Below are 16098 nucleotides of genomic sequence, written 5' to 3' on the forward strand. Positions count from 1 at the left end.
ACCTGCTGCAGTTCTTGAAGACTGTGATAGTTGTTGCAATACACCTTAGACTCGTGGGCTCCCCACACAAAGTAATCGCACACTGACAGAGCTTCTGACCTGGATGGCCAGCTAGGGCCGTGACCAGACTGGTGAATGTAGGCCTTTTTCTCCTCTGTTAATGCTGCCATAGACGGTTTCAAAATGTCCAGGCCACTTATTTGTCGCACCCCGTATTATTTCATAGGGTATTCATCTTTCTTTGTATCAGTCAACTGGATTATATCTTTATAAGATATTAGAAAAACAACTATAGGAAGGTCTACTATTGCTCTGTTTCTTGACGGGATTTTCTACTACTACCTGAGTTAATATAGGACTTTTTCCATACATTACTTTCAGATATTAGAAGTGACATAGTGGAAGTCAGTATAACATCTGCTGTGTGAAGTAGAACTGCAAATTAAGCTCTTTATTACCTCTTACTGGAGTGACATCTCAACATTCAAAAGATGAGTTTACAACTATAGCCACCGAGTTTATTTAATCTCCATGACTCATTTTTTTACTGATAGTAGACACATAACATACAATTAGAATGAATTACATCAATATGTACTTCAAACAAGTACAATGAATAAAAGGAGTCGAGGGTAACACTAGTATCTTTTGCATGAAATATTCTAATTAAATCTGGAAGTACTGTAAATTCACATACACTATACACTGAGGAAACTATTGTACAGAACAAGTGTTCGATCTTATTAAACTGAAGGTTTCAATGGTGTGGAATGCAATAAATTCTAATAAACAACTGCTTTTCATAGCAGGAAAGATAAATACAGTAAAATTATAAGTAACCAAATCTACTTCGTATTGTACAACTATCTAAAATGTCTCTCACTTATAAAATTCAGTCAGATGAAATATGAACTTGTTGATGGTTTACCAAGGAATCACAAGAAAGTTTTTGCAATAACAGTCTTTATCAGAATTACAAACAAGCAGCTTTCCAAAAGCACTTTCCAGAAGCCACTAAAAGAAAATGAGCAAAACAGCAAAGCATTCACAACCACAAATAGTGTCGAATTAACATATATTATTCGTCTGTGAGCATGACAGTTCCGACTAAGCATTACGGATACCCAACGCTTGTTCAAGTTCTGCTCGTTTCTGCTGTACTTTCGTATAGAAATAGCGACAGACTGCTTCTTGTGTCCAAGGCTGGTAGAAATATTCTGCTCTCCTTTCCTCTTCTGGATTACCCACAACATCGGTCATTGTCTGTAAAACAAATGCAATGTAATACACTATAATTTCCATTACATTAAAATTTAAATGCTTATAACATATCAAACAAAGTAATATAATACAGTCACTAAAACAAAGTGTGCCGCACTGAAAATTGTGCCACATTTCGTTAGTAATCAAAATGGTTTCGCTTTATATGGCAAGCCTGATTCTTCAAGCTATCAGGACATTGCACTGACTTTTTTAAAAAATCCAAATTGGAACTATGCGATGAAAATGTTTCTCTGACAGCTTGATAGGAGCCACACTGACTGCATGAATAATACAGAATAGGGGTTACTTTTTTTAAAAAAAGTAAATAGGGATCTCAACTCAGGAAGAAGTGTTGAGGATTTGAACCAAACATATCTTATTAAACATATTATGTGTGAATCAGTCAGATGATAGGATGTCAGGACAATTACAAGGCAAAGAAATTATTTAAAATGTGCAATAAGTGCATGTGTATATTCTTTATTTTTGTATATGAGATTATATGCATCAATAATTTATATTCAGAGCCTATGTTAAGCTAAGTGAGAAAAACTTGTATGTGATGAAATGTATTTTTGTACTTTGGTGTCACACAGCACTCAGGAAGAGTGATGTGCGAACTGATGTCTACCTTTCTGATGACCGACACTTGCAAAAAAATAAAATGATATGGATTTAATGAAGATGAGAGTGCAACTATCATGTGATTTTGTTACATATTTTGCATGTGGCGAGTCATCACAACGGATGACTCATGTTTTCAAGCAGAGATGGTGAATATTTTCATTCTATTGTCATGCACCCAATTGGACGGGGCATGAGTCATGCTTGGGTAGCTCAGATGGTAGAGCACTCGCCCGCGACAGGCAAAGGTCACGAGTTCTAGTCTTGGTCTGGCACACATAATCTACCAGGAAGTTTCAGTGTTTACAAACATTTCATCATTAAATTTCTTGACACCAGGGAATTCTACTCAGCGGATATAAACCAATGTATGGGTAAAGGTTGGAAAAATTTGTGCCGTATGTGCTGCTGCTGCCGTCGAGCCCTACTTAGCGTGGTGGCTGATGGGAGTAACTAGGTTCATTTGAATAAAGATATCGTCAACAATCACAGTTTCCAAGATGCCTCTACTGTGGATGCATAGCTTCGCGATTGTTGTGACCATCATGACAGCTTTGGCGAACCATATTCAGCATATTTCGTCACTTGGCCACTTGTAGCGCTAGTAGACACCTTCATTGACTGAGTTACTCAATGTTTTTGGTTTAAACACAGCAACAACTAGGTTTTTTTTTTGTAATGTTTCACATATAAACAATATGAGTCATAGTTTGCATATGTGTGGTTTTCCACATAACTGAGGAGGCACAGTACTTGATAATCTCAAAAAGACAACTACAGGGAAAGAGATGCACAACACATATGCAAACACCACACAAAATATAAGTAAATATTTGCACTTGACAATGTGAAAAAATTCTCAAAACACATCACACTAAATATGAAAAAATATGTACTTGGTGCAGTGTTTCATTATTCAAATAATGAATGACAGCCACAGGCTTTCCAAAAACATTGATTATGATGTATGAAATTAAGTCAAATGTTTCTACTTCCTACAAGTTATCAATTCCAGTTACACCAGTGGTTTTTACTACATAATACCTTTATGAGATAGTAAACAAGTCCCTGATAAGTATTTATTTAAAATTAAGGGAAGATGGACAATGATCTCTTCATCACAAATGCACACCAGGTTCGAACTCTTATGGAAATCAGAGAAATGTCACAAGTAATGAGGATAGTGCACAAGGGGGCAATTGGCGGTGTGGAAGGTAGAGAATTTGGGTCTGACAGGAGGGGGGCAGGGGGGGGGGGTCGTGCTAAGGTAGTCCATGCAGTTGCACTGCCCATTGCGTTCGAATGGGTTAGCAGTCAGAGCACTTGTCTAGTAAGCAGGAAATCTGGGTTTGAATCCTGGCCGGGCACTAATTTCAAACGTTCACTGTTCATTTGAAATCAGTGCCCACGCACTGTCAATGCCTGTAATTTCTTTGTGCCTTATTGGAAAATACTGGGGTTGTTCAAGACAACTGAGTAAACAAAGGAACATCACAAAGTAGTCCATAGATGAATATTTGCACTGAAAACCAAACATTCACTAAGGGATATTTTTGCTGATAAACACAGTTACTGGCGAAATATAGGTTGCAGAAAAATACCAAGTCAATGAGACAGAAGAATGGTGGCTGACAGTTACTAAGGATGATGACTGTGTTCAACGGGTGTCCAACAACTATGCAGTATCAAACACAGCTACTCCACAACATACAAACCACAGCCTCATTGAGTGCAGTGACGCTCCGTTCATCATCATGATGCAGCATGCTGCAGAACTAAGTTTGGTGAGCTGTACTGAACCCAAAATTAATATTTTTCAATGTTTGTCAGCTGATTGTGTATTCAGTGTAGTCAAAGTGGATGTTATTTTAATAGATTTTTTTAGTAGAGTCACTCACACTTTGACAGTTATCAATTGAAGAAGGATAGCTGTAAAACTTGTTACTGTTAATTGTAAGCCAATATTAACATGAGAAATTGAAGAGAATTTTAACAATTTTATGAGGGCTTTGCGACTTTAAGGACAATATGGGACAGTTATTAGAAAGGAATTCTGAGGTAGGTACTATGCATGGCATTCAATACGTCACACAATAAGTTTTTCTGGAAACAGGTTGGTTTTATTCAGGATTTCAAGGCACTGCATTATTTCCCACTCTTTTGTGTACAAAATCCTATTTTTCAACATAATCTCTGGTCAATGGGATGGGCTTATGCCATCTTACTGGGAGGACCTGCATGCTCGCATGGTACCACTCGATGTCCTGCTCCATCAATAAGCTCTCAATCATCCATGTACTGCCCCACGGAATGCACCTTTCATTGGGCCAAACAGACAGAAGTCCGAAAGTATGAGAACTAGGCTGTTGGGTGGATAAGGATGAACAATCAACTCTGAGCAGTAAGGTGTGTGTGTGTGTGTGTGTGTGTGTGTGTGTGTGTGTGTGTGTGCTTCTGTCTTTGTGTAATAGATTCCTACACTTTGTGTGCCAATGCAATACTGCATTTTTACAACTGTAAAATTAAACATTTTACTTCAATTTTTACATCAGAGAAGTTTTTAAATAATACGGGAATGTCCTGGGTGAGATACAAACAATGGGAAAGTCAAGACAATCATTCACCATACAGCTGAAAGCTAAAATGGCAGATACACACATGCCCAGGACTGACAGTAAACAAGCAAGCAAACATAATCCACTCAGTTGTAAGAACAACATTGCTGAAAGCGTAACTGTAATTTCAGTCTAGTTTAAGGCCTGTTTACCAACAACATCTCAACCAAATGGTGAATTGTTATCTTTACTCTTACCATTATAATTTTTTTTATTTTTGAAACATCAGCCCTATGCAATTACAATCTGAGACTGTTACTCTTATCACATTTTATGTTTTCTTCACACTAAAAAACTAACTATTTTTATTTATTAATTTTTAAAAAGAAACAGTTTCACCATGTTGAGAGATGTTGCCACAGAAGAATGTTTCCACTAGCATTTATTCACTTATAAAAAATAAATAGTATTTAGGAATTGTTGGGGCAATACTTCTCTTAGTTCCACTAACTTTATACGATATACATACCTTTAGATCTCTTGTCTGTGAAATTATCCACTTATTGATGAATTGCTGAGGATCTTTAGCAAAGCTGAGAAAGAACTCCCTGTTAGTCTTTAGCTGATTAATTGTCTCAACAGTTTCATGGATCTTGTTATCCAAACTCTGAAAACATGAGATGAAGATAAATTATAATAGCAATTTACTGAGCAATTAAAATATTTTGGTATGTGGAGCACTAAAATAGGGGAAAACAGCAGAGAGAGTAAGGATTTGAAAAACTCTTTCAGGTTCCTACATCAGATCAGAAAACACCATTACCTGAATTTTATGATATCAAGTACTGAATGTTAAATAGATATGTGCTCATATTAACTTGAAGCAACTCTGCAATACTCATTAAAGTACGCCTTTCCTAAGTATAATGTAATCTGAATATCTAGATATACCAAAAGATTACATACAACATTTGACTAATACTCTTTCCCTTCCCCACTTTGCTCCCAGGTTAGACACAAATTTAGTAATGATTTCCAACATAGCCAGAAAATGAAATAACTCTGAATTAAAAAAAAATAAAATAAAATAAATAAAAATAATAATAATAATAATTTGGCAACTTCTTCATTTTCTTGTAACTTATCTTCTTCCACAAAAAGACCCAAGTGTGACACCTGAATACCAACCAGCTGTCCACCCAAATGGATGGCTATTGCCACACTGTAACCAAGGGCACAGTTGACCACCCAGAGGCAGAACAGGTTGCTGAGCTCAAAATGCTCAGCATCAAAGGCATGGTTACTTCCACAACCAGTGCTATCTCAACCCTCCAGTGTAATGAGTGCCTCTGAATTATGTGGATGAAAGACTTTTCTTATCTTTATGTAGTAAAAATATCACACCATTAGATTTATCAGTTTTTCAGAGCTACCAAATTTTCTATCCCTAGTTCTTTTAGATCAAGCTGATGTTGAAATTAAAGACAGCAGGCAGAAAGTACTCCGCATTTAAAAATCCATATTCAAATTAGAATACTTTCATAATAATGTTTCACCACAGTGCACAGTCACAAATAATAGTTTTTCAATTAAGTTTTATAATTTGATGATCTTACAAATATGAAGAAAGATAAAAAAAATTCCTCTTAGTGCAAGGAATGGCAGCTATGTCTGAATATGGATAAATGCAAGATAATGTTTGTACCAAATGGAAAGAACCCAGAAGTATGTGATTAGCAGTGAATGTATAGACTATGTCACATTATGTAGACATCTGTGAAGGGATGTCTCTCATAAAATACTAGAGCAATCAAGTCTAGATTTAGTTCTAGAATTTGGAGTCTTCATGTAGTAATAATGGCAGCATAAACTGAACAAATTCAGACACGAGCTACTATGACCATAAAAGGCCAACAGGCTCTGCTAAAGTGTAACAGAGAAGCTCAGGGAACTTTAAGGGGAATTTTTGGAAGGAGGATGAAATAGCACTTTAGAAACCAATTGAATAAATTTTAGAGAACTGGTGTGTGTGTGTGTGTGTGTGTGTGTGTGTGTGAAAAAGAAAGAGGGGGAGAGGGAGAGAGAGAGAGAGAGAGAGAGAGAGAGAGAGAGAGAGAACACCACACAAAAGTGTCACAAGTGCAAGGTTACAGACAAGGATGAGTACAGAGGCAGGACAGACAGTCAGTTTCCTTCACTCTATCAGCAAATGGAACAGTTCATCAAATCATTAACAACAGCATGAATAATCCTCTACCATATGCTGTACAGTGGCCTTCTGAGTACATACGTCTATGTAGTAAAAATTAAATGCCCTAGTTGTCACTAAACAACTTTCACTGTGGTTGCTTAGTGTGGGGAGCAAACTTTACATCATGTTACTTCCTCACAAGAAAAAATATGGTCTGCTACTCTGTAAATGAATTGACACTGGAAGTCTGAATATAGTTAGTCCATTGACTCGCAGTTGACTGTTTACTCATTGAATGATTCTTCAACTGTGCATGTCTAAATACACAACACAAAGGTGAAGGTGGCAGGAAGAAAGTAGAGTCGAATTGAAAGAAAAAGGAAATTCATATGATTGGCCATGCTGATCTACCTGAATTTCTTGTTGACTTGCTGTTGAGAGCAGGAAGTTGTTCATCTGTGTTTTCAGGGTATCGTCTACTTCTACGTCAATGTCATAACATGCGGTCTGTTTCTGTTCTGCACCTTCCACACTGTAATGTTATAACATATGAAAGTCACAAAACAATAAAAGCACATCATTAAATGCACAAACAAAGTTTAAAGTCATTAAATGGATACATATCAGCTGGTTAAAACAAATGTAATCGTCACTTTTACAAAACACTGACTTCTTTTTCTGTCAATATCTAAGATTTAGAGGTTATTACCTGATAGTGTGATTTATTACAATTGGATCAGGAGGATGAAGTAAAGGATTCAGACGCTGAGGAATTTCTGCAAATTTCATTCTCTGGCAAGCAAATATTTGTTCCAAATACTTGTCACAGTTAATGTATTCCCTTTCATGTGCATCCTGAAAAAACAAATAATATTATTCACGTAACTGTCTTGATAACTGTTCCACAAGCTGTACAGAACAGGAAAAAATTCACAAAATAATAAAACCCTAATTCATAAAGTTGCTTGTAATAATGCTGCATAGCATGATACATTTACTTCATAACACAAACAAACCATTATATTCCAAGTGTTCATTCAATTAGTCATTGATATTTGAAATATTATGATAATTAGGCAATTTTTGTTAACTATGCCCCATTTCTTTTTGCAATTTCACATGTATCATGAGGAAACTAAAGGGCAGTTAATAATGATAGAGCAGTTTTAAATTTTGTATCTTTTGTATAATAATTGTCATACACAGTAAAAGTTTACTTAATGCATAAGTTATTAACTACTCGTCCTATGATAACATGGGGTAAATATACCTAGCTTTGTATTATCATTTTGGAAGTACAACTCTCACTATGGGACTCTCTTCAAATTGTGAACTGTTTACAGTAAGCAGAGTATGGTTGTCTGAATTTGAATTTCACTTCTACTTGAGAAAGACTGTGTCAGGACTTATAATAAAAGAACAGTGGTATTCTGAACAGTAATGTTGAGTGGTTTATTTATTTATATTTATTTAAAAATTTTTGTCTCACTGTGTATTTGAGCTTAAGTCTTTATAATAATTTAGTACGACTAATTCATTTATGCTTGGAAGATTTTAGTGGAATTTTTCCTTGTGGTTTTTGTCGTCCTTGCTTCGTCTGTCATGTAGTATTTTGCTTTCAAGTTTGCAAAAGTCCTTCACTTTGTCTACTTCCTGATTTTCAAGTTAAGATTTTCTCTAATCTCATTTCTGCTACTTGTCAGCAACTTATATGAATGAGCTGAGCAGCTGACTGTGTGACAGTTCTCATGTTTATCTGACTGTACACAACTTTCATCTGTCAATACATTTCACGGCCTCCAACTCCCTCTGCTGCCAAAAATCGAATCACTCCTCGTTGTTCTGCTTACTCGCCTTCATGTTTGGTAGTGGATGATAAGTTGTGTGACACCTCCTCTCCAGTGTGAAACCACACCTGCACTATGCAAAATCAAACTGCACACACATCAGTCTCTCTACCAATAGATTGTGCCACCATACCCGCAGTTACGTGGTGCCACCTGTGCACATCATCGTCATCATCATCCTAATGGCACAACTGTGAAATTTATATTTGGGTGTTTCTTCTGAATATATTGCAATTTCTGAGGCAATGGTTAATGTGGGACCTGAGAACACAGCTGTTTTTATCTAAATACATACTGGATTTTGCTTCTATACTGACATGAGAATGTTAATGTCATTTACTTCCAACATATTGCCTGCCCGCTGTCTCTCAATGGCTGTGTGAAACTAGGGTCTGCTCTGGATATGTTGACCAATGTGCAGTGATCAATTTTTGTACAAAGCACTGGCAAGTTCATTTGTTTGTTCAAGAGGGTAGGCCAACTATGTTTGCCTACCTTCAGTTAGTTGACTATGTGCTGTGATGACTGAATCGAGATGCATGCTCTACAATCCTTTGTAAATGATTTTACAGAAACTATTCATGAAAAAATTTCATTTTTGCAGAACTAAGAGATTTGTAAGTCAGCTTCATGATGACATGCCCATCATTTCATTAATGATCATAGTTAATGCGATATTTGCTCTAAGTAAGATAATATGCAAAGCTCAAAAAGTTTGCAAGAAAAAATAAGGGTCGCTTTGATTTTGAATTTGATGCATATTACATAATGTGTTACTGCATATGACATTTAGCTAACATATTTAATTTTTCTTAAACATGTGTGGAGGTCTTTATCTGGCACCTATCTCGAGAAAATTGATCATATGTGGTACAATCACATGCAATCATGTACACTAATGATAAAGCCAGAAAGAAATATCCACAATATTCCTCGTATTTCATACAAACTGAGATATCAAAATGAGATTTTGGCAAACAACAGCATGCAAAGAGAAGAATAGCTTTCCATATAGCTATTATGCCAACTTCATTACCTATCACGCTAGTCCATTAACTACAGACATTTCTGGTGAAAGAATGTAATTTTTAAGGGCCATCAACAGCTGGTGAAATGAGAAATACTCTGGGTTTAGGAAAAACATAAATGAAGACATTGCACATTTATTTTTGCACCGAGGGGGTACTTTTTCAAAAACAATTGGCCTTACTTTTCCTCAGTTCCTCACTTAATAAACCACTGTTTAAGGATTCTCTTACAATTGTGTCAGTACAACACATTAGGGAGGTAACATTGTGTTAACTCTGTTGTATTTTGGCAAAAGAAGCAAATTTTAAAATGGTAACAACAGAAATGTAGGTTTTACTCAAAATTCGCCACTCATGACTCTTCTCTGAAAGTTACAAATAGTTAACAAGCAAGGCAAAATAAATCATTGCTTTTGTTTTATTTTCAGTGAAATTCTTTCTAGATACTAATCAAAGCAGGGATGACAATACATCTTTCTGAATGGTTACCATGCAAGGGTGGCATGGAGGAGCTCCAGATAATATTCACAAAAAATGTAAGTGTAGGCTTCAGTTTAATATGGTAATTCTCCTCCGGTGCTTGACATTTCCCCTATAGTGCCTGCCCACAACCCCTAGCACTACTGTTCTCCCCACACGTGCCCTGTCAACTGTGCATCTACTGGCCACGTTATTTTGCGTGTGCTCTAGGAGCTGACACACCCTCATTCACTCCCGTCATACATCAGTGAATGTCGACGAGATTGTAGCACGTAACATAAGTATGCCACTGCCGCCTACCTGGACTTTCACCATCTCCTGCAGAAATGAATACTATTGTTGAGTATTTAAGCAATTTTAAAGTCAATTCAATTCACACTATGAATGAATTCAGGCAAAACACAGTTTAAATGTGGTTCCTTAAATGCCAAAGGATGCAGTATAGATTCCAGTGTTCGGCAACACAATGCAATTTGCTGCCCGCTCACTACTCCCCTTCCTGCACTCCTCTAGTTCTGAGAGACACTTGTATCACTGTTCCCCCTCCAACCCTGCCATAGTGCTGTGCTTGAGCAACTGCGAAACAAGGATTGCAATATCTTCTGGGGTGCGAGTCATCTGTAACAGCATCTATTACATAAATGAAATGTCACAGTCACGATTCAGACCAGTTCTCGAACTTGTGCTCGCCCTGCCATCTACAGATTTGATGGTACTAGCTTCACGATGGGTCTTGCTGCCAAAATTTACTCTCACGACCATCACAGTCAGTTTAATAGGAATAATTTTGTTTATTAGATATTGCATTCTGGATTAATTTTCCTTCTTGTTTCACTTTGATATCATCATAGTCTAAAGCTGTTTAAAAGCTGGCAACATTTTCATCCGATATTCTAATTCGCGAAGAGTGACCCAATTTCTCATTTTCAGCCCGCTTATTAAATTATTGCTGTCTCTCATAATCAAATAAAATATTGATCTGGGATCTGAATCAAGCAATGTTTTTTTTGATGGACAACATTGCCGCTTTTGAATGTTACCTTTACTTAAAAAGCAGCAGTAATGCTTGCATATGGTATCCTCACATGTATTAGAACTTTATTGCAAACCTGTTCAAATAAAACAACAGTCTGCAAGATGATGGAATTGTGTTTCCCAAAATTGTCAAATTTTAAGCAGAGTAATTGACTGTTATAGTGGCTAGTTGCTAGTTTCTCACGTATCTCTTGCATTAGCAAGCCAACTGTCACGTGATTGTTCGAGCATGTCGATACTTTACCGAGCGCTTTGGCATATTGGGAAATCTTGAACCTTTTTGATTGCAAGTATCGTCTGACCAGACCTGCCCTTCAAAATTTTGCAATATAAATCTGCAAATGACCTAAATATTCAAAGCTTCATCTGTAAATGAGAAGCTACACCTAGAAATGTAAGACTATACTCTTACATGCTCTACTAAACTGCATAAGAATGTTAACCTCAGCAGAAATGTTCTAATCTGCAAATATAAGAAGACCTCGTATTTTTTTAACAATAAATTTGCGGAAAAACCTCATCTCACAATTTGGTAAATATGGTATATATGCTGTCTCTGTCTCTGTCTCTGTGTGTGTGTGTGTGTGTGTGTGTGTGGGCTCTAATCTGAAACTTGGTAGCAGATTAAAACTGTGTGCCGGACCAAGTCTTGGTCTGGCACACAGTCTTAATCTGCCACGAAGTTTCAACTTTATACTTATCAGCAACTATATTACCTTTGAGTTGCAGATAAACAGACAAATCAAGGGTATGACCATGAGAACCAGGATGGCTCATTCTTATGCCAACCTCTGCATGTGTCTCTTGGAGGAGCCTTTCCTAGAATCCGTAAGCCTTCAGCCCCTCACTTGGTTCAGATATATTTATGACATATTTGACATACTGACTCACTGTGAGGTTGACCTGTTAAAATTTTTAGAATCTCTACCTACAGACATCCAATTAAATTTCACACGGTACTATTGTGAATCCCTTGCCACTTCCCTTGATGTTGACATCATCACTGAGGATCAGCTACACTGTTTTATTGGCATAAAACCTTCAAACAAACAATGGCACTTACATTTTGACAGCTGCCATCCTTTCCACGTCAAACATGCCCTCCCATAAACCCTTGGCATTCAAGGTAAACGTATTTGTTCAGATACAGATTCTTTCCAGCAATACACCAACATTATCACGTCAGCCTTAACTGGACGTAATTAACACACTGGCATAGTCAAAAATAGATCTCCTGGGCCACCATGTCCAATCCTGGTACTACTGATCCCTCAAAAAACATGGGACTGCACTACCTGTCACTCATTACTATACTGGTCTTAAATGTATTGATCATCTACTTTGACAAAGTTTCGATTGCCTAAAAATCATGCCCTGAAATGAAGTCCATTCTGTCTGACCTGTTGATGTTGCCCACTGCACCTAGAATAGCTCCTTATCTCTTAACATTACACCTCCCATCTCATCATCATTGATACTGCCTGACAAAAAAGTGCTATGTTCAGAAGGGCACCCCTGACCTATCAAGGAGAATCTTACAAATCCCAACATGATAATGCAGATCTCTTTCACACACATGACCTTGTTTAAAGATTCTTCAACTAAGTGATAGCAACAGTTACAATGTTCACTGTGCAATATCCTACCAGGCAGCTTTCCCTTTCATTCCTTTTTCTGGTCCATGTTAATTATTTTTCTCTCCTCCTTTTCCTACTATTGAATTCCTCAGTTTTCAGTTTTCATCTCCTTTAACTGGATAACTTCTCTTATTTCTTCAAAATCACCACCACCACCTGCAGGGCTAGGAGGCATAAATACTTACCTTATTCTAGTTGGTCTTTACATTGATTTGGGACTACAATTATATATTCTCTAAGCTGTTCATAGTATTTAACCAACATCCCTATTAAGTTATTACCACACCTATTTGATTTTGTTCAATTATCTCATGTTTGTTTGACCTGGAACCCTGTTCCTTCCTTTCTATGGAATCTATTTCAGGTAAGACCTAAGTCTCTGAATAACGACACAGTAGTGTCCTTCCTTTTCAACTAGGAGATGCTTGATTTTCAGCAGTAAGATCTTTCAGTATAATGTAAAAAGAATATTGGAACATGTACACTGTCACTGAACCGACACCGAAGTCACTTACTATGCATTCAGACCGTCTGTTGCATTTGGAGCAATTGATTATGTGTGGGGGACTGTGACAACAGTTAAGCAAACGAATGGCTCTCATATTCCTCTACAGCTAACCAATAAACAAATGTTTGTATCAAAGTAGTCAACTTAAGTGGCAGTTCACTGAAGTCATGTTAATTTGGAAACTTGTTTTATATTTATTCCTTGAAAGTAATTTTTTCTGAAAATAGTGTTTATTAATAATGAGTTGTAGTGATTTCATTCTTATGGAAGTTTCACTTGGACAGCCAGAGACAGTTAATTAAAAGTGGATTTGTTAGTACAGAGATCTACTAATCTTACCAAATGGTAACAGGCAACGCACAGCCAACTACAAATAATAAAATTACATTTCTTTCTTGACTGACTGACTGTTGCCTCATGGTATATATAAAACATCTGATCTCAAATTTCCTCAACTGAGAGAATGTATTACATGAGCAAACATTCATTTTAATTTCATCACGTCAAACATTGCTTTCAGACTACTGTGACCCTTATTTCTCAGTATGTGCGCCAATGACAGTGGACAGAAAAAAAGATTGATTTTCTCATTTATGAAACATGAAACTTGACACACAAATTCCCTGAAAGTATCTAAAGTGACTGTGCCTGTTATGAGAGTGGTTCACTATTCGTACAATATGAAGGAAGTTTTCTTAAGTTTTATAGGTAGTATAGCTGATTTATAATGGATGATCAGAAAAATATCAGGCCATTTACTTACTTGTAGTTTGTGCGTTTTTATGTACTGCCAGAGAGCACTGATGATAACGGGTCGTGTCTGTGTGTGCACACCAAGAAGTCTTGCAAGTCTAGGATCCAATTTGAACTGCAGTGGTTGGTAATCCAGCAAAAGGAGAATTGTGCAGCGTACATTTTTATCTCCTGGTCGTTTCACCTATTGAAAATATTCATTATTTGTTTAAACAACACAAATAACTAATGAGGTATTGTTGGATATGCCAAACAATATCACATTTTATTGTTTGCAGTTTTTTATATTTTGGGAAGGTAAAAAAAGGTTTGACTATGCACACATTTTCATAATCACTATTTTGTTACTTACAGTTAGGGACTGGAAAAATTTGCATACATGTGAAACAGAAGCAAATTCTGCCTCAAAATGCGAAAACATAAAATTACTTCCCTATTTCCTAGTGAATTTGATCTGGATTAACTATTTTATCAGAGGTAGTTTGAAACAACTATTTTCTGTACATAAATATAAAAAATGCAAGTAATTTTCAGTCATTGGTAGTGTACATCATCTGGCGAAGTTTACTTGCTCTACTTCAATAGCAAATAGTTTAAGGTCTCTATGATACTGGAATACTACACCATGTGAATACTTTAGAGTAATTACTTTAGCTAGAACTGCAAATAATAAAATTAATCTAAAATGTGCCATTTCTTATTTGAATGGGAGATGAAGTAGTACAGTATACAGTGGAACACTTGGATGACAGATGGTTGGCACTATAATGTCTAGTTCTAGCAGACTTACCATTTTCCCCAGAAAATGACTTATTAGATTGTCATTCATAACTAATGGGAAGTCTGTCTCTCTAATGACACCTATATGTACAAGTGTTAAAAGAATATGGAAAAAAAGTACAGCATCTGGACACACCTGCCCAAAAATGGGCATGACAATCCTTTTCCTAACATAAAAATTGTGTCATCTGTCAGGAACACAGATTCATTTGGTTTTTTTTTTTTTTTTTTTTGTGGTTTTAGGGCGCACAACTTCAATGGTCATTAGCGCCCTGACTACTCTAAGAATGCACCGCGAGGCACAAGTTGACCACAACAACTAAAAGGGAAAACACGATAAAAGACAGACTGACAGGCATAGGATTAAAAAACAGCATCATCAAATGTCCTTAGCGAGGTTTGTCAAATTGATAAAACGAAGAACACGAGCAGCTGCTCGTGGGTCATCCGCTAAAATGGCATCGAAAGTATTTGGCAGGTTAAGATCGAGGCGCAGTGTGTTAAGATCTGGACAGGACATTAAAATGTGTCTAACCGTCAGCAAGTGCCCACATGGGCAGAACGGCGCCGGCGCAGCCGTCAGCAGATGGCGATGGCTGAACCGGCAGTGTCCAATTCTTAACCGGGCTAAAACGACCTCCTCCCGCCGAGAAGGGCGTGAGGAGGACGTCCAAGCCACGGGAAGAGGTTTTAAGGCCCGAAGCTTGTTGTCGGTAAGTGCAGCCCAATCGGCATGCCACAGCGATAAGATGCGCCAACAAATGACCCTGCTAAAATCGGACGAAGGGACACAACAAGAAGCTGTCCGAGGCTGGAGGACCGCAGCCTTGGCCGCGGCATCTGCAGCTTCGTTCCCAGGGATACCGACATGGCCAGGAACCCACATAAAGCTAACTGGAGAACCGACGTCCACCAGCTGCTGAAGAGAGCGTTGGATCCGGTGTACGAAAGGGTGAACCGGGTACGGATCACTGAGGCTCTGGATGGCGCTCAGGGAATCTGAGCAGATGACATAAGCAGAATGTCGGTGGCGGCAGATGTAAAGAACAGCCTGGTAGAGGGCAAAGAGCTCGGCTGTGAAGACCGAACAATGGCCATCGAGCCGGTATTTGAAACTTTGTGCCCCGACAATAAAGGAACACCCGACCCCGTCATTGGTCTTAGAGCCATCTGTATAAATGAAAGTCATGTTGATGAACTTCGAACGAAGTTCCAAAAAACGGGAGTGGTAGACCGAACCGGGGGTGACCTCTTTTGGGAGCGAGCTGAGGTCAAGGTGAACGCGGACCTGAGCCTGGAGCCAAGGTGGCGTGCGGCTCTCGCCCACTCGAAAGATTGCAGGGAGTGAAAAATTAAGGTGTTGAAGGAGGCGACGAAAGCGAACTCCAGGGGGTAGC

At 37.7% G+C, this 16098-nt stretch overlaps 1 protein-coding gene across 3 annotated transcripts in view; it reads right to left on the reverse strand.

Annotated features, from left to right (window-relative positions):
* Positions 1–423: 423 nt before the first annotated feature.
* The window catches only part of LOC124788903 (brahma-associated protein of 60 kDa), a 59346-nt gene continuing 43671 nt past the window's right edge, over positions 424–16098 (reverse strand). For all 3 annotated transcript variants that reach the window (XM_047256183.1, XM_047256184.1, XM_047256185.1), the window contains exons 6-10: positions 13932–14105; positions 7343–7488; positions 7045–7165; positions 4972–5109; positions 424–1263 (exon numbers count right to left, since the gene is read on the reverse strand). In XM_047256183.1, coding sequence (XP_047112139.1) covers positions 1108–1263; positions 4972–5109; positions 7045–7165; positions 7343–7488; positions 13932–14105 — 735 coding nt within the window. In that variant the 3' untranslated portion in view covers positions 424–1107. The remainder of the gene's footprint in view (positions 1264–4971; positions 5110–7044; positions 7166–7342; positions 7489–13931; positions 14106–16098) is intronic.

The sequence above is a fragment of the Schistocerca piceifrons genome, chromosome 3 (genome assembly GCF_021461385.2).
Source record: "Schistocerca piceifrons isolate TAMUIC-IGC-003096 chromosome 3, iqSchPice1.1, whole genome shotgun sequence".
In the NCBI taxonomy this organism is placed as follows: Eukaryota; Metazoa; Arthropoda; class Insecta; order Orthoptera; family Acrididae; genus Schistocerca; species Schistocerca piceifrons.